Source organism: Sorex araneus, chromosome 2, assembly GCF_027595985.1.
Source record: "Sorex araneus isolate mSorAra2 chromosome 2, mSorAra2.pri, whole genome shotgun sequence".
Classification (NCBI taxonomy): domain Eukaryota; kingdom Metazoa; phylum Chordata; class Mammalia; order Eulipotyphla; family Soricidae; genus Sorex; species Sorex araneus.
In genome coordinates, this window is record NC_073303.1 from 67,838,479 (window position 1) to 67,857,059 (window position 18,581).

The following is an 18,581-nucleotide window of genomic DNA, read 5'->3' on the forward strand; positions in this document are numbered from 1 at the left end:
TTGGCACTGTGCAAGGCAAGTTTATAACTTGCTATATTATCTCTCTGTCCCAGGACTTATTTTTTAATTAATCTGTGGCAGAATTGGAAAAGAAATGGTTATACACATAGGAGACATTTATCCCATGCCTTACTGGCAAACATATATAGCCATGTACTTCTCAAGCAGAAACCAGAACTAGTAAAGTTCTAGTTACTCACTTGCTTTATTTTTGAAATATTTAAGTGTCATTTCTGAGAATACTTTCAACTGCTCTGGGTTTTATTTTAGTGTCATCATTATTTTCAGTTCGTGGTTAATATGGATGTTAGTTTAGGCTCAAGACTTTAGTTTCTGAAACTCCCAGGCCTCAGCTTCTGAAACTAACTTATGTTTTTTGTTTTCCCTGTTTATCTTCCAGATATTGTAATAGCTATTCCACCTGTGAAAGTATTGCAGAATAAAATTCTTCTTTATATGTTTGAATCAAAAGAATTATAGTTCTTAAAGTATAACTTTATTACAACCAAAAACCAGTCTCTTTGTTTTTGTTTTCTCCATAAATGTATAGTTTATGTAAATATTTCCTTGAATTGAAGAAATATTTCACACAAACGTACTGGTATGACTATTTTGGTGTTTAAAACTAATTTTTCAGCCTTTGTTCAAAATTATCATATAAATTCACTTTTTTCAAAAAAATTTCAGTTGTTTTGAAGAATCTTATCTTTCTTAGTAAAATCAAAACCTGAACAGTACACATCTCTTATTTGGATGGTATAAAATGATTTCAGAAATTTATAGATATTTGAATATTTGCTAGCATTGTATTTTAGAATTCAGTTGTCAAAATACTGTATATCTACCTCAAACTTTTCCTCGATTTCAAGGGATGTATTTTAATACCAAAATTATCTTGTAATTTGGTCTGCAGGTTAAATTTTCCCAAGCATTAGTACTACTTCTTTAAATAGCAAACCACAAAATACCACTCAACGTTAATTGTCCCTTTTTCTCCCAAAGCACAATTACTCTTGATTAGCCACTCCAACAAAATTAATAATACCTTACATCTCCCTCTAAACAAATGTAGACATTTCAATTACATTAAATAATATCAATTCATCAACACTGCGAGGAAGGGAGGGGAGGATATTATTTTAATTAAGAGGGTACTCCACCATGGGGACTTATCTAAACAAAAACCAGCTGAGGTGGACATTGCAAGGATGTCCTTGGAGCTGGTGGGAAAACACCTCTGACAGGGGTTCATTAGACAGTGGCTGTTATTCCTCGAGAGTTGACTCAGCATTGGAGTTCAAAAGGCTGATCTCTCCTGAAACTTGTCTCCATTCTACAAGTGCTATTTATCAGGTGACTCTCAGGTGTAAATTTCTTTGCTAGAAGCTATAGTCACTGACTTAAAAATCAGTGATACATGTTAATTTTCTGTGTCTTAATTGGGAGGTAAATAAAATGAGTCAATGCTGGTGCCTAGGATCTTTGGTCTTGCACCTTCCACATTGGCCAGCTGAGAAGGGTCACATGACCAAGCTGCCTTTTATATGAAGTGGCTGTTAACCCTTTCTTGCCTAAACCTCTTTGGATTTCAGCTGTGAGTGCCCTACTCAGAAAACTTTCATCATGATTGAGCACTTCTTGGGAACCTGGAAGCTGGTGTCCAGTGAAAACTTTGAGGAATACATGAAAGAACTGGGTGAGAAAGGCTATTACAAGATTTGGAAACTGGCAATGCCTTTAGTGATGTGATTGGGGTTGCATGGCAAACTTATTCTCTCTACAATTCTCTTTCCTCTGATTCCAGGGTGTATTTATATAAGGTTTACAAAGTTTTTGCATCTACTTTTGCTTTTTGCTCATATTAGAAATAATTCTACCTTTCTAGGGACAGAATTATAGGCAGAAAGCTACCTTGCCACCTTGCAACCATAATCTATGTATTTAAGTTCTTTTGAAAAGATTTCATTCTTGCCCCTCTAAGAAATTTAAGAAATTTCTCCTTAGTTTGATAAGTCCAAGTGACTTTATCCATTTTAGAATGTGTAGACTGTAATTAATTATCTATAGTTCATTTATTAACTAAATTTGTTTCAAGATTCGCTTTAAAACATAGCTTTAAAAGAGCAAGAGCATCAAGTGAAATTTCCAGTTGGTTTATTTTTAAAGTATGGAAATATGTGGAATATATTTACAACATTACTGTAAAGAGTTTTTAATTTTTGGGGGGGTCACACCTGGCGATGCACAGGGTTATTCCTGGCTCTGCACTCAGAAATTACTCCTGGTGGTGCTCAGGGGATCATATGGGATGCTGGGAATCGAACCTGGGTCGCCGCGTGCAAGGCAAACACCCTACCTGCTGTGCTATCACCCCAGCGCCGAGTTTTGATTTTTTTTTTCTGGAGGGGCCTTTTAAGCAGAGCTCAGGAGACTCCTTGGGCATCCCCTGGCTGTACCCAGCTAAGTGGGCTGGATAGTTCGATGCTTAGATGCTTAGACTCTGTGACACAGTATTTTTCAAGCCCCACGATGCTGGGAGCCACCAGGACCGTGCCCAGTGGTAAGGGAGTGGAGGACACCTGTGGCAGAGGTTGAACTCAGGTCCCTGAGTATGCAAAGTATGTACCCTTGGCCACTGAGCTATTCCCCCTGGCCCTGAATGTGTGTGTGTGTGTGTGTGTGTGTGTGTGTGTGTGTGTGTGTGTGTGTGTGTGTGTATCCGTGATGGAAGAAATATAGCACCGGTTCTCATACACGTGAGAGAAATATTTACCAACGTGTCACATCTCTATTCCTAGGAATTCTAAATTTCTTACCAGGAAAATCGGATGTTTACTCTTGGATACTTTCCCATAGAGTATTTCTTAAAAATAAAAACCCTACTCACGCTTCTTACCCAGATGAATAAACATAATTCATAATGACCTGGGTCTATGGCAACTAACTGTTACTAATGCTAGCAAAACAACAATTATTTAAGATTTAATGAAATAATTTTGAAATAAGAGAAGCATACTTTGCAAAAACAAACTATATAAATATATTTTTAACCTTACTTTGTTTCTTGTCCTCCCCTCCCCCTTTTCTCAATCATGATGAAAGCTTTCTGAGAAGGGCACTCACAGCTGAAATCCAAAGAGATTTAGCAAGAAACGGTTAACAGCAACTTCATATAAAAAGCAGCTTGGTCGTGTGACCCTTCTCAGCTGGCCAATGTGGAAGGTGCAAGACCAAAGATCCTAGGCACCAGCATTGACTTATTTTATTGACCTCCAAATTAATAAACAGAAATAGCCCCTGTAGTGTTCTGGAGCTGTTCCTTGCTCTGTACTTGGGGGTCTCTTCTGGCTGTACTCACGGAACCGTGTGGTTCTGGGGATCAAACACAGGCTGCCTGAATACAAGGCATGTGCTCAGCCTATTGGGGTGTATCTCCCATTCTCTTCTCAGTTTTTAAACTGTGCTAAAATAATCAATGCATGCTATAGTTCTTTACTCCTTGTATGTACTTATACAACAATTTCTTACTCCTTATTATAAGAAGTTAATCTCTTCATAATGCAACATTTTAATTCCCTTTCATCACTGTCACTGTCACTGCTCATCGATTTGTTCGAGCGGGCCAGTAACGTCTCTCATTGTGAGACTTGTTGTTACTGTTTTTGGCATATCGAATATGCCATGGGTAGCTTGCCAGGCTCTGCCATGTGGGCACGATACTCTCGGTAGCTTGCCGGGCTCTCTGAGAGGGGCAGAGAAATCAAACATGGGTCGGCTGTGTGAAAGGTGAACGCCCTACCCACTGTGCTATCACTGCAGTCCAAAAAAAAAGAAGAGTTAATAATTTAAATATAAATTCTGCTATATTGTATGCTTTGATATACTTGCCTATTTTGAGTTTTGATTGCAGAATAGATAAGAAATCTGGGGCTTAGAGAAGAATGATGTTTGGTTTGATTGTGAACTGGGCTTATGTAGAGAATAGGAGTGAATAACAATGGCTGAGCATCTTTATATGTGATTATAATTTTAAATCCTTTATTCTTCCAACACACCACAAAGATAGCTAGAAACATTTTGCTACCGAAAGAGTTGTAGATTAAAGAAGAGAAATTACAGGCTTTTGCTAGCAAGTGTCAAAGTTTGAATCAAAGTTTTGACCACCTCATTCTTCTTTGTGATTCAAGTCCAGTGCTGCTTCTCTGAAACTAGAAACACTAGATCATTTCCATAATATGAACGTGAACTTTTTAATTTTCTCTCAATACCATGAGAGAAGAGCCAGCTCTTCCGCCCATGTACCCGAGGGGAAAGTGTGATAGTGGAAAATCCTCACTCTAAACAACAGGGCTGGGCTCCAAGTTCAATGGCCTGCTTTGCCGACTTCCTCTTCACTACAGAGCTTATCTAAATCTGCAAATCAGTGAGCAGTTTAACTTTTGTAAGTCATATACTTTTGTAGTAATTTAGATACTTGGAAAATTGCGATAATTGTTTTCAAATGTTACTAAATTTTTTTGTTTGTTTTGGGGGCCATACCTGGCAGTACTCAAAGTGTACTCCTGTCTCTGTGCTCAGTAATTGCTCCTGGCAGTGCTCAGGGGACCGTAATGCAGTGTCAGAGATAGAGCTAGGGTCAGTCACATAGAAGGTAAGCCCTTTTCCTCGGTACTATTCCTCTGCATTTACTATTCTTTAATTGTACTAGGATACTGAGACAAATTATAAAATTTGTGCTTAAATCTTAGCTTTGATACCAGATATATCACCTAGACTAAATCTTTCTCATTCTCTGAATCATGGTGTCTGGTCTCTAAAATGTGGATAAAAGTTTCTGTAATTTATAGTAACTCTGCTGAGTTTAAGTACAAGCATTGGATCATGGAAGGGGACCCTATATAAGTACATGTTAAATAAAGCACAGTTCCAGAAAGTCACCATTTCAAAATATTAAGGAAATTACTATACATCTCTTTTAATTAGGAGGGTCTAGACTTCCAGTTGGAGAGAGCACTGATGAAAGATTACATTGTGTAAAAGTGCAGGGAATGTGAATTTTTAAAAAAATGCTTCCCCAAAGGATAATGTTTCCCTCTAAATATGTGTTTTGCTTTCTCTGCCTTATAGGAGTGAGTGCTGCTATTCGTAGCATGGCGGACTTAGCAAAACCCAGCATCACTATCACCACCGATGGGGACACAGTGAACTTCAAATCAGAAAGTTCTTTCAAAAACACCGAGATCTCCTTCAAACTGGGGCAAGAATTTGATGAAACCACAGCAGACAATAGGAAAGTAAAGGTAATAGCTAAACCTTTTCAGTATTCCACATGAAGAAAAAACCTGGTGGTTAGACATAGTTTAATCATAGATAACTTGATTTATTAGTGTCAGTTAAGGCTCACTCTGTTCACTGACGCTGCATATTTCTAAAGTCAGTCATTTTTCACATTTTTCTAGCCATTAGCAGATAAAAGTTCAACTTTCCCCCAACTTTTTTGAATTCTTGTCATTGTGTAAAAGAACATATAGAAGGACGACTACACATGAATAATTCACTGTTGTTTGCCTGGGGGGGGAGCATTAAAGAAATATTCTCTGGGCTGGAGCGATAGCACAGCGGGTAGAGCATTTGCCTTGCATGCTGCTGACCCGAGTTTGATTTCCAGCATCCCATATGGTCTCTCGAGCACTGCTAGGAGTAATTCCTGAGTGCAAAGCCAGGAGTAACCCCTGAGCATAACTGGGTGTGACCCAAAAAGCAAAAAAAAAAAATTCTCTTAAGATTTCTCTAGCCTACCAAGCTACCCGTGGCGTATTTAGTATGCCAAAAGTAGTAACAACAAGTCTCACACTTACTGGTGCCCATCAAGCAAATTGATGAGCAATGGGATGACAGTGATACAGGAATTATGACAGTAACTAAGGTGATAATTTTGAAAAACAGAAGAATTAATAAGTCAATGTCTAGTTCTGCATAGGTTAGAATGCAATAAATTGCGATTTCTGATTCCTTTCTGCCTTTCCAGAGTATTGTAACATTAGATGGTGGGTCAATGATTCATGTCCAAAAATGGCTTGGCAAAGAGACAACAATCAAAAGAAAAATTGTAGATGGAAAAATGGTAGTGGTAAGTTTTGTCTAAATTGAATTTTAAAACTATATTTGTTGATTGATCTGTGGGTCTTCCAATCAGCAACCAGGACTCCTGAGTGCCTCTCTCAGCCTGCCGGCATGAGCCTGACATTTCAAGGGTCCAGCTAGATTGGTGATTCCTGGCCAAGGTGGGGACATGTGGCTCAGGGATCAAACTCCAGGTCTATCAGATGAAAAAACTGTGACACAACCCTTTAAATTAGCAAATGGTCATATTTGATGAACACCTTTCAAGTTAACTTGTACCTAACTGAAGTTTCTGGGGAAAGAGGGGCAGAGCCATTTTAACCTGTAATCGAACTCTAACCAATGCATTTGTAATTTTAGGAATGTATCATGAATAATGTTGTCAGCACCAGAATCTATAAGAAAGTATGAAGAAAGTGTCTACATCAGCAAAGACTTGTTCACAAACAGCAAACAGGGACTTGAAGAAGAACTATCCCAGAGTGTGCAATTAAAAGAGAAATCTTTAACATTAATTTGCTCAATAAAACCGTAACAACAAGTGCAGTTTGGGAGTGTTGTGATATTGAGGGCTAAGCAAAAGTTAATAGATTGGTGAGACAAGAAGTTCTTGCCTGTAGTATGAAGGCTTGCACCCCAGAGTCTTTTTCCCTCTTGACTTCCTCAGTCCTTGAGTTCTCTGCACTAAAACCATGACCTACATTAAGGTGTTTTGTCAAAGGGTAGCACTGCACTGTAGCACTGTCATCCCATCGTTTATTGATTTGCTCGAGCGGATACCAGTAATGTCTCCATTGTGAGACTTGTTACTGTTTTTGGCATATCGAATATGCCATGGGTAGCTTACCAGGCTCTGCTATGGGGGCAGGATACTCTCAGTAGCTTGCTGGGCTCTCTGAGAGGGATGGAAGAATTGAACCTGGGTCAGCCACATGCAAGGCAAACGCCTTACCCACTGTGCTATCGCTCCAGTCCGTCAACGTGTACTGTGTAGAAATTTGGGTGATCCTAAAGGAGGTACTTATAATCATCAGAAACCCCTCTGGGCAACACGGATTCTGAGAACCATTTACTGGCCTTTCATTTTTTAGAGGCTGGCTATACTTAAAGCAGATGAGGTAGATAGATTATAGATACATGATAGCATGCAAAATACTATCATGCACCCTAAACTACTTAACTAAATTAAAAAACATTTGAAATTATCATTTCTTATTTCAAGTTACCAATTTAATCTATGCAGAATGATACTTTTCAAAATACCAGTCTTGAATTTCTAAATGCTTAGTAGGAGTATGATTCTTAGAACTACACAGAGGTCTAAAATAGCTAGAAGTGCTCTCTGAGCTGAGAAAAATGAAAGCTTACCCTAAAAATCTGAGGCATTTTTGCACTGGAGTAAGGGATGGATCAGCATGAATAAAATAAAATATAGTTTAGACATAAAAACATCTTTCCTCTGATCTAACTTTAGTCTAATATTTTTATAGATATATACATACACCTTATGGAAAGCTCAGATAAATAACATACATGCAGGTTATAATTTTTTTTTTGTTTTTGGACCACACGTGGTGATTCTTGGTGCAAATTCCTATCTCTGAGCTCAAGGATCATTCCTGGTGTGCTCAGGGGATCCCACGGGGTGCTAGGGGTTGAATTTGGATCAGCTGAGTCTCAGACACGTGCAAAGCAACCCACTGCACTATTTGTCCAGCCCTAGATTATAATTTCTTTAGAATTTTGCTTTATACTACATCAATTATTGAAAAAAATGAAGACCTGCTCAAGGAAGTGTCTCTACCTCATTAACATGTGATTAGAATTACCTAATTCTGGTGAGTTTTAAGAAATTGAGCTAGAAAAATGCATGCATATACACAGTCACATATTTTTTACTGTGCTTACCAGTGAATTATTTTTAATGGATTCATTTCTCACATAAGTAATGAGGTAGCAGATGGCTGAATCCTAAAAATGTATTTCCTGTGGCTTCTTGTGCCCATGCCTGGGAAGTACAGCCCACTTTAATGATGTTAATATCACTTTAGCTTAAAACAGAGATGCAAATGGAGTAGAAAAAGAGATGGCAATCTCAGCATGTGTTATAACGATGAAAAAAAAAAAAACAGAAGCATGGAATTTTTCTCTTTCTATTCCCTCCCTCCTCAATACTTTTAATTCTCAGGTCTTCTGTTAGAAATAATGATGTGAAATTTTAGAGGAGCTTCGTGAAGAGTCATGTGTTAGATTTTAGGAAAAACCAAGCTAATTGCATTGTTTGAAGGAATTACAAACTCTTTCTTTCCTCTCTTCCATACCATTCAACAAAAGAAAAGTGATTGATTTCCCTTGGGAAGCAAAAATCACTTGTTACCATAGAAACCAAAAGATCAAATATACACTGGTGGCTTAGAAAATCATAAGAGATGGCTTACATTAAAGGAAACAACTTTAACTCAGCATTGTGAAACATAGAGAAAAACACTTCTTGGAGACACAAAATAGGAGGCTATCAAGAATGAAGTGTCATCATCGTTTTCCTGTCATGTAGCTGTCTGATAAGGCACCAGATGCCCTAGCAGTTAAATTCTGAAGAGAAACCAGATAATTAATTTATGTCATCTTGTCTAAGAATTTTGTAAGGCATCTTTTTACAGAGTAATCATTAATTGGCTTTTTAATGGAATTCTCTCTGCTTCCATTTGTAAATGATAAAGACCAGTCACTGGGTAGTCTAATACGTTTCTGAATGTTTAATAGATGTCTTGTTAACTAGAGTATAAGGCCCTCATGTGCAAGGACGGTTGATACTACATTCACAGTGTTATTTCCAGCACTAACACAGTTCAATATATATGTATTGAATCATACATTTTCAATACATAGCTATATATGGATCAAATTGTGCATATTGAATCTGTATGTTTTCAACAAGACTTGGAACTATCTTACATGCGCATCCCTAGAGTTGTAATAAGAGCATATCATTCTCAACTTAGATAAAACAATCGCTTTTTTTTTCTTTTTAAATTTTTTTTTATTGAATCACCATGTGGAAAGTTACAAAGCTTCTGGGCTTAAGTCTCAGTTATACAATGCTCAAACACCCATCCCTTCACCAGTGCACATATTCCACCACCAGGAACCCCAGTATACCTCCCCCCTACCTCGTCCTCCAACCCCTGCCTGTGTAGCTGATATATTTCACTTTACTTTTCTCTTTACTTTGATTACATTCAATATTTCAACAAAAAACTCACTATTATTGTTTGGACTTTCCCCCCAAAGTCAGACCTGTTGAAAAGGAAGCATTTGATAATTTGTTTTCCATTGCTGACAATGAAGAGATATGAGGTCATGCAGCCACAATAGCGGCCACGTGGTTTTGAATTTCTGTATTTTAATGACTAACTCCAGGGAAATTTCTGCCAGAAATTGCATCACTGCAAGCTTGTACCTCCCTTTTGTGGTCGTCATAAGATGGCGGCCGGGGCTCAGTTCACAGTGTAGAGACATTTCTGCAAGAAGCTGCTGGTGCCCAGAGTAGTTTAGCTGGCCTCCGGGGCCGTGGTCGCGCAGCAGCAGAGAGGCCACACACGTGCGGCCACCAGGGTTAAACAATCACTTTTATCACAGAGTAAAATAATGACCAAATGAAGGAATGAACATTATTACTAAGTTTCAAGCTTAGTTAATTATCTCAGCTGCTGCTCCTTTCTTGCCATCACCATATTTACTGGTGAAGGAGGAGAAGGCAGAGATGGCAAAGGAGAGAGGAGTTTAGTTACAGTCATGTGCTACATAACAACATTTGCTAATGTCAGATCACCGATACTATGGTGTTCTCAAAGTTTCTATTGCCCAGTAATGTCACAGCTGTTGTAATGCTTAGCATTTTATTTCAGTAGCCTCATACATCTTACATTTCCTGCTTTTCTATAGCACCATTTTCCCTGTACTTGATTTAATTTTGTGTTGCTTTGTTTATCATGACCCCTAAGAATATAAAATCCACTATTAATATTTTCACTAAAAGATTGCATCAAGTGATTCATCTGGGATCAAAATGAAAAGTGATTAATTTCCATCCACAAAGAGGAAAATCAGTGATGGTTTTTGCTTCCCAGGAAGGCATGTTTTACTCCACCATAGCAACAATCTTAGGAAATAAGATCTAAGTGATAGAAGCTTTTTAAAGGTTTTGCTTCATCAAAAACAATAATATTATAAAAAATTTTCAGGATACTTCATATCCTACATGAGATATGAAGTAACTTTTAGTGAACTTGATAAACAACCAAACACCGAAATACATTCTTCAGTGTCTCAATGTCTATTACCAATAAGTGTATTTCCAATGTGGAAAGAAAAAAATCTAGACCCAACTAGATAGACCCAACTACAATATTCAATTTGCCATGAAGTTTATGATGTTCACACAACAATGGGATTATCTAATTGTTTAGTGACACGTTTCTTAATAATGTATCCCCATTGTTAAGTGATGCTTGTCTGTATTGCTTATAAGATCTAAAAAAAAAAAAATCTAATTTTGCATCTTTTCTTATTATTTGATTTAAAGAAAATTTTCATAGATCTACAAGTGCATTTTGAGAATAGATTCCCAGGTGTGGAATTGCAGCATCATATAGAAACTATTCAATTTGAGACATTTTATTTTTTTTATTTTTTTTTTTTTTTGGCTTTTTGGGTCACACCTGGCGATGCACAGGGGATACTCCTGGCTCTGCACTCAGGAATTACCCCTGGCTGTGCTCAGGGGACCATATGGGATGCTGGGATTCGAACCTGGGTCGGCCGCGTGCAAGGCAAACGCCCTACCCGCTGTGCTATCTCTCCAGCCCCAATTTGAGACATTTTAAAATTGTTTTCCCAAGAGTCTGAATTCACCATTAGTGATAAGAGGTTCCAACCCCGACCCCCACCCTTCACATCCTTGCCAGCACTAACTGTTTCCAGATATTTTAATACAGGTCATGCTTGTTATTCTGAGGTGACAACTCATTGTTGTTTTGATTTGCATTTCCCTGATAGTCAGTGAAGATAAACAATTTTTTATATGCCTTTTGGGTCATCTTTATGTCATCATTGAGAAATTGTCTATCTCCTTTTCTTTTCCAGATGGTTTTCTTAGTTGTTGTTTAGTTATTGTTGTTGAGTTTTGAGATTACATTATGTATCTTGTTCTTTTCCAGAAATCTATTTTACTAAAGGACTATGAATTGCAAAGCTACTCACAGTAGCGTTTTTGACCTTCAGTGTTCCTTCGCTGACACCCCTGTCAGTGTTTCCAGGATCTCTCCTACCTAAACCCCACCCCAGCCCTAACCCGCCATCCTGGCAGGCACCTTTTAAACTTGGTTATTAAAGTTTGGGTCTTGCAATTTCAGAGTTGTTGACTCTGGGGGTTGGGTATTTAATGCTATCATTTCTTTTTTTGTCTTTTTGGGTCACATTCAGCGATACTCAGGAGTTACTCCTGGCTCTGCACTCAGGAATTACTTCTGGTGGTGCTTGGGGGACCAGATGGGATGCCGGGCATTGAACCCAGGTCAGCCGCATGTGAGGCAAATGCCCTCCCTGCTGTACTATCGCTCCGGCCCAGTGTTATCTTTATTTTTTTTTAGTGCTATCATTTCTTAACACCACTGATGAACCTGAATCCCCTTGACCCCACTCCCCTGTTGCTTCTCATCTACCTTACGCATCTTGGACATTCATCTTTTGATGTGTGACTATTTTCTCTTAATTAGTAGGGAAAGAAGGTGTGTCCTGTGAGATGGTTCTGAACAGAAGGAAATGTGCAGGCTGGGGAGATAGGGCATGTGGAACCGTACAAATCAATGACAGGTTCTGAATCTTATTCTAAAGACTGGAAAATCAGAGTGAATTTTAAATAGAAAGTAACAAGTTAGACTTGTACTTTTGCATAGGATCACTTGAAAATGGCTTGACTTGGTATTTGTTTATAGTAACACAAAAGAATTACAAATGAATAGCACAGACAGTACATCCAACTTGATGGAAACAAAATCAGTATCACCAAAGGTCAATGAAATTTAAAGAATGCCATTCACATTGCAAAAAAAAATCTAATAACAAATTTAATGATGCATGAGCCATTTATGAAAACTGTGAAGTATAGAAGAATCAAGTAAGTCAGAAGACAAGCAACTTACTTGGGAGGGTTTTGTTTCTTAAAAATCATGGCATATAGCTTAGAATTTCAGCTTTGTTGAGACAGGACCCTTTTTAACTGGAAGTGTCAGTGCTTTTAGTATATTCAGTTGTAACAGTTTGATCCATGATGCTCTGAACAGTCATATGTGAGCTTTCTTATTAACAATTGTTACTGATGGAATTGCTCATAGGACTTCCTGTGGATAGCTAATGCCTTTGATGCCTGTCACCTCACTAACATGGCATAGCAGGGCCGGTGACATAGTGCAGCAGATAAGTTGCTGTCTTGGCACAGGCCAGTCCCCAGTTGGATGCCTAGCATTACTAGATGTGACCCCTGAATGTAAATCCAGGAGTAAGCCTTGAGCACTGACCTCCCCGCAATGCCAGCTCCCCCCAAACACACACAAGAACATATTTGTATACAACCTGGGAATGTCTTTCTGTATATTTTAGTTGCTTTAGATCATTTGTAATATATAATACAATACTTGTCAAGCTACTGAGAGTCTATTGCCCACTTGGGAGAGCCTGGCAAGCAATCTGTGGCGTATTCATATCCAAAATACAGTAACAGATATATACATACCTCTCAGAGAGCCTGGCAAGCTACTGAGAATATCCCGTCTGCACGGCAGAGCCTGGCAAGCTACCCATGAAGTATTTGATATGACAAAAACAGTAACAATAGTTTTTGTTACTCATTCCCCTGGTCCTGAAAGAGCCTCCAATCATTGTGAAAAATGAGTAAGGAGAGGCTGCTAAAATCTCAGGGATGAGTGTAATAGAGACGTTACTGGTGCCTGCTCAGTAAATCGATGAACAATGGGATGACAGTGACAGTGACAATAGTAGGGAAAGGGAAAATTTTTTTAGGCATCCTCTCTTTCAAAGTTCAGAGCTTTTTAATTTGAAGTAATCCTGTTTCTGTATTTCTGCTTTTGTTTTCTTTGCCAGTGGGGTCATATCACTAATGACACCACTGAGGTTAAGTCCTCAGTGTGTCCTGCTTATGTTTTTCACAATGTATTTTACAGAAACAGGTTTACTACCAAGGTTTTTAATCTACACTCAATTAACTTTGTTTACTGTGTGGTCTAATTTCATCTTTTGCATGTAGCTATTCAGTTTTTCTAGCACCTTTTGTTGAAGAAGCTCTTCTTGCTCCATCTACTTCATACACCTCATTTCTTTGTCATAATTATGTGTGAATATATCTGGGAAGTGTTTATATTTTAAATTCCATCACTATCCCATTCAAAGACTGCTGAAAATTCAGACTGTTCTACTGTACTGGTACTTTTAAGTATAAGAACTCAGTTTGAGGATAAGAATTCATTTAATAGAAATACTTAAATGTTTAAAACTAATGTTTTTGTTTGATTTTGATGTTTGGTTTACACCTGGGTTCACTTAGAGATTACTCCCAACTCTGTGCTCAGAGATAATTCTTGGTGGTGTTCAGGAAAGTGCATGTACCAGAAATTGAACACAAGGTGGTGCATGCAAGGCAAGTGTCTTTCCTGCTGTAATATCTCTCTGGAAGTAATAATATTTTATAAATGTTTTATTAAAGTGAATGGCTTCATAAAGTAGCACTGTAGCACTGTCATCCCATTGTTCATCAATTTGCTCGAGCGGGCACCAGTAACGTCTCCATTGTGAGACTTGTTACTGTTTTGGCATATCAAATACTCCATGGGTAGCTTGCTAGGCTTTGCTACACGGGCGGGATACTCTCAGTAGCTTGCTGGGCTCTCCAAGAGGGACAGAGGAATTGAACCCGGATCAGCCACATGCAAGGCAAACATCTTACCTGCTGTGCTATTGCTCTAGTCCTTCATAAAGTAATTCTTAAATTTTTTTAAGGCATAAATATCATTGTCTTTATTTTTTTGCTAAGTGATTTGGATAAGAATATAATATAATCATTACTAAAAATCTTTCTTTTATGCATCACGAATCACGAATCACAAAATCCTGTTAATCACTGATTTCTCGGGCGGGCTCAGTAACATTTCATTTCATCCTTTCCCTCAGATCTTAGAAGTCTATCTCGACTTGGCCCTCCTAACGATGTTGCACTGGGGGCTCTTCAGGGTCAGGGGAATGAGATCCAGCTTGTTACTGGATATTGCATATGAATACACCACGGGAAGCTTGCAAGGCTGTCCCATGTGGGCAGGAAACTCTCAGAAGATTGCCAGTTTCTCCCAGAGAGAGAAGTAGGCTAAAGATATCGCGCGGTCGAGAAGCTTAAAAGAAGCTTCTGGGAGCTTGCTTTTAAGTCTCTCTCTGGATGTTGGGCGTTGATGGGATTACACACACCTGGGTTCCTCTGTCAGTACCTTCACGCATGAGGCCTGTCCGAACGTGTGGAGAGGGACCTCCAGTATGGCTGTAGCTAGGTTCCAGTGGTCTTCGACAGTCGGGAGCTCTGCTTGGGGTGGGGAGGGAAGCTGGAGCCCATCCCCTCCGAGGGGCCCCGGGGAAGACAGCCAGCATGCGGGCAAGAGACTCTCTGCCACAGAGTCTCTTTTATACATATTTTTTCTATTTCAGAAAATGTATCCTCTCCAGTTATATTCTCTGGGCCTGGGGTTTGCTTAGTTAGGTAGCTATAGAATTCTCCTACTCACTATTTTGTTCTCTCTTTGAATTATACAGATAATGAAAGATAAAACTTGGGCCTATTGTATATGATTCCACAGTTTCTTCGGTTGGAATGGGGTAACTCCCAAATGGTACAAGGGGTCCCAGAGGCTCTCTCCATGACATTTATAACCAGCAGGTGAGCAGCTCAGTGCAATGGCTTGAGGATAGGGTGCCATTTCGCCCTTCAGTGCTGAGGATTCCCAGGCCACCCTGGTGGTGACCCAGGGCTTCCAGATTCATACATGACAGTGGTCAAAGGCCTCCAGGACTCCGGGCTGTGATACTTAGAGAAGCCTGTGGTGCTAGGGACTGAGTAGCTGGCATTGAAAGCTCACCTTAGTTCTTAGACTGCCTCTCTGGCCTTGATTCCACAATTTTTACCCTGACTAGACCCAAATTGCAATAATTATAATGATTACAATGATAGTATTGTGATGTGAATCTTGAAGTTAATGATCCTCAACATGGAAAGTATCATGTTGAGCAAAATGAGTCAGAAAGAAAGAGACAGACATAGAAAGATCACACTTGTATGTGGAATATAAAGTAGCAGAATGGACATCATCACCCAAGAGTAGTAGAGATAAGAACCAGGAGGTCTGCCCCATAGCTGGGAAACTGGCCTCACATGCTGGGGGAAAAGGAAGCAGAGATAGAGAAGGGAACACCTAGTAGAGAATGTTGGGAGGACCCACTCAGGTTGAAAGCTGCGTACCAAAAGTAGACTATAGACCGGACATGATAGCCACTCAATACCTCTATTGCAAACTACAACACCCAACAGGAGAGAGAACAAAAGGGAATACCCTGCCACAGAGGCAGGGTGAGGTGGTGGGGGTTCGAGTGGGGGTAGTGGGAGGGATTCTGGGAACATTGGTGGAGGAGAATGGGCACTGGTGGAGGGATGTAAACTAAATGCAAATATGAAAGTTCATAAGTTTGTAACTGTACCTCACGGTGATTCACTAATAAAAATTTAATTAAAAAGTTAAATAAAGTTAGTGATCCTATTTTTTTAATTTATTTTCATAAAGTTGTTCACAATAATGAATTACATGCAATATTTCTACACCAGTCCCACCACCATTGCACTTTCCCACCACCATTATTTTGAATTTTCCCAACACTAGTCAATCCTGCCAAAAAGGCAGATGCTAGATAATTTATTTTGTATTGCTTGTTATGAATAGCATAAGATGAATAGTTCCTGGAATTCCAAAATTTTAGATAATTAGGGTCTGAGGAAATCTCTGCAGTGAGCTGCTTGGTTTTGAGATTCTTTCGTGTGTCTCTGGATCATGGTCATTAAGGAGCTTAAATAGAAGCCGGAGGCAGCTCATGGGCATGACCTCCAGGGTCTCATAGGGCGGAGGAGATGAGAAACTCTGGTCCATCCCCTATCCCTTGAGGCCTGGAGTTTGCCGTCCCTGAACTTGTATACCTGCACTTTTTATTGGATTCTGAAAGTTGGCGGCTGCTAGGGATTCTAGGGGGCAGGTGGAGGGCTGATGCCTGCTCTTGTCTGAGGCACCCCGGGAAAATCATCCTGGCTGATTTTACAGAGGTCCAGAGGCATCTCTGTAGGGAGCTGCTTGGTTCTGAGATCCTTTTGTGTTTCAGAGTTGGTCATGAAATACTTTCTTTGTTTTGAGGAGTGCCAACTTTGTATACTAACTAACTACTTCATCATCATCAACATCATCAATCATCAACATCATCAATCATCATCATCATCATCATCATCATCATCATCATCATCATCATCATCCTGTTGATCGTCGAATTGCTCAAGTGGTCTTAGTAACGTCTCCATTCATCCTAGCCCTGAAATTTTAGAAGCCTCTCTTTACTCATCCTTTCCAATGGTGCTGCATTGGAGGCTCTTTCAGAGTCAAGGGAATGAGACCCATCATTGTTACTGGTTTTGGCATATGAATATGCCATGGGGAGTTTGTGAGGCTCTCCCATGTGGGCAGGCAACTCTCAGTAGCTTGCCAGGTTCTCCCAGAGGGAGCTTGGATTTATAGTCTCTGGATGTTGGCCGTTGGTGGGATTACAAGGTGCCAGGGACAATCTCTGTGTGTGACCCCCTAGCTACTGGAAAATGGGGAATCTGGGCGGAAGAGGCCCGGTCCTGATCCAAGCAGGTTTGGAGGTCTCAGCCCCGGGTCCCATACGCCTGGGTTCCTTTGCCAGTTCCTTCATGCGTGAGGCTTGTCCGAACGTGTGGAGAAGGGCCTTGAGCATGGCTGTGGCTGGGCTCCAGAGGTCTTCGGCCAAGGGAGCTCTGCTCAGGGTGGGGAGGGAAATTGAAGCCCACCCCCCCCAGGGCCCCGAGGAAGACAGCCAGGTGTGGGGGCAAGAGACTAAATACATAAAACCTAGAAATATCAGCTGTCTTACTACAATAGATGTAAAACACCTGCTAGAAAAACATTTTTTGAAAATCACTGATACTTGAAGTGGTTTTGCATTTAACTGAAGGCACACATCTAAGGCACATGCACCACTCATGTTGTTTCCCAGCTCCCTTCATGATTTTTTTTCTTTTTGGGTCACACCTGGTGATGCTCCTGGGGTTACTCCTGGCTTGGCACTCAGGTATTACTCCTGGAGGTGCTCAGGGAACCATAAGAGATTTTGGGAATTGAACCCGGGTCAACCACGTGCAAGACAAAACACCCTACCCGCTGTGCTATAGCTCCAGCCCCCCTTCATGATTTGTGAGCAAAGAACGAGTGTCTCTATTCAGTTATGGTGATATCAGTATCTCTTGATCTTGGACCTTAGTCTCTATGCACATGGAGTATCACAAAGCAGTGTAAGATGATTGTCCAAGTACTAGGTACTTGGAAAAATGCCAGGCACAAACTTTCTTCTCCAAATTCCTTAAGTTTCGGGGAGCAAATTTTTCACCCTCCCCAAATTTTCATCCTCCTTTTCTGATTAAATAGACCATTATTGGGTTTGCTAAAAGAATTACATGAGGACTGGATAGATAGTACAGTGGGTAGGGCAATTGCCTTACATACTGATATACTGCTGTCCTGGATTTGATCCCTGGTACTCCAGACAGTTCTTTGATCCCTGAGCACAAAGTCAAGAGTAAGTTCTGTGCATGGTCAGGTGTACTCCACCATCAAAAGCAAACAAACAAAAGGATGAAATGAAATAATATGTACTAATCACTTAGTTCATATTTTGGCCCAAAGTGAATCTCAATATACATTAGTATCATTTTAATAGAAAATTTTCTGTTCTTCTAAAATTTAGATTTATTTGAAATGATTTAAAGTTTAAACATTAACTAAAATTTCCACATAATTTGGATTTAAGAATTTTTTTTTAAAAGATGGAAATGTTTGCTGTGGCTAAAGAGCATGTTATAGTGCTCCTTCTTGTCTGTCCCATGAATACAATTTCTGTGCTTTGCAGGAATGATCTGCCTACTCCACTTGCTTGGGATATGTGAGCAATGCAAAACTTTCCTTAACCTATGAATACTTCCTCACACTGCACCCCTGCTTTTCTCTCCCACAACATATTTGAAGCTGTTATCTTAATACTCATGCACATTTTCTCCTTTTTCCCCTTTCAGT

General features: G+C 39.6%; 1 protein-coding gene across 1 annotated transcript; it reads left to right on the plus strand.

Annotated features, from left to right (window-relative positions):
- The first annotated feature begins 1,623 nt into the window (after nucleotides 1-1,623).
- Nucleotides 1,624-6,534, plus strand: LOC101551629 (fatty acid-binding protein 9). Its single transcript, XM_004602370.1, has 4 exons — nucleotides 1,624-1,696; nucleotides 5,128-5,300; nucleotides 6,029-6,130; nucleotides 6,484-6,534. Exons 1-4 carry the CDS (start codon nucleotides 1,624-1,626, stop codon nucleotides 6,532-6,534), a joined length of 399 nt encoding a protein of 132 aa, XP_004602427.1.
- Nucleotides 6,535-18,581: the final 12,047 nt, after the last annotated feature.

Coding starts and splice junctions, on each gene's coding strand:
- LOC101551629 (XM_004602370.1), top strand. CDS start 1,624: ATGATTGAGCACTTCTTGGGAACCTGGAAGCTGGTGTCCAGTGAAAAC. Junction 5,301..6,028: donor CAGACAATAGGAAAGTAAAG/GTAATAGCTAAA, acceptor CTGCCTTTCCAG/AGTATTGTAACATTAGATGG. Junction 6,131..6,483: donor TAGATGGAAAAATGGTAGTG/GTAAGTTTTGTC, acceptor TTGTAATTTTAG/GAATGTATCATGAATAATGT.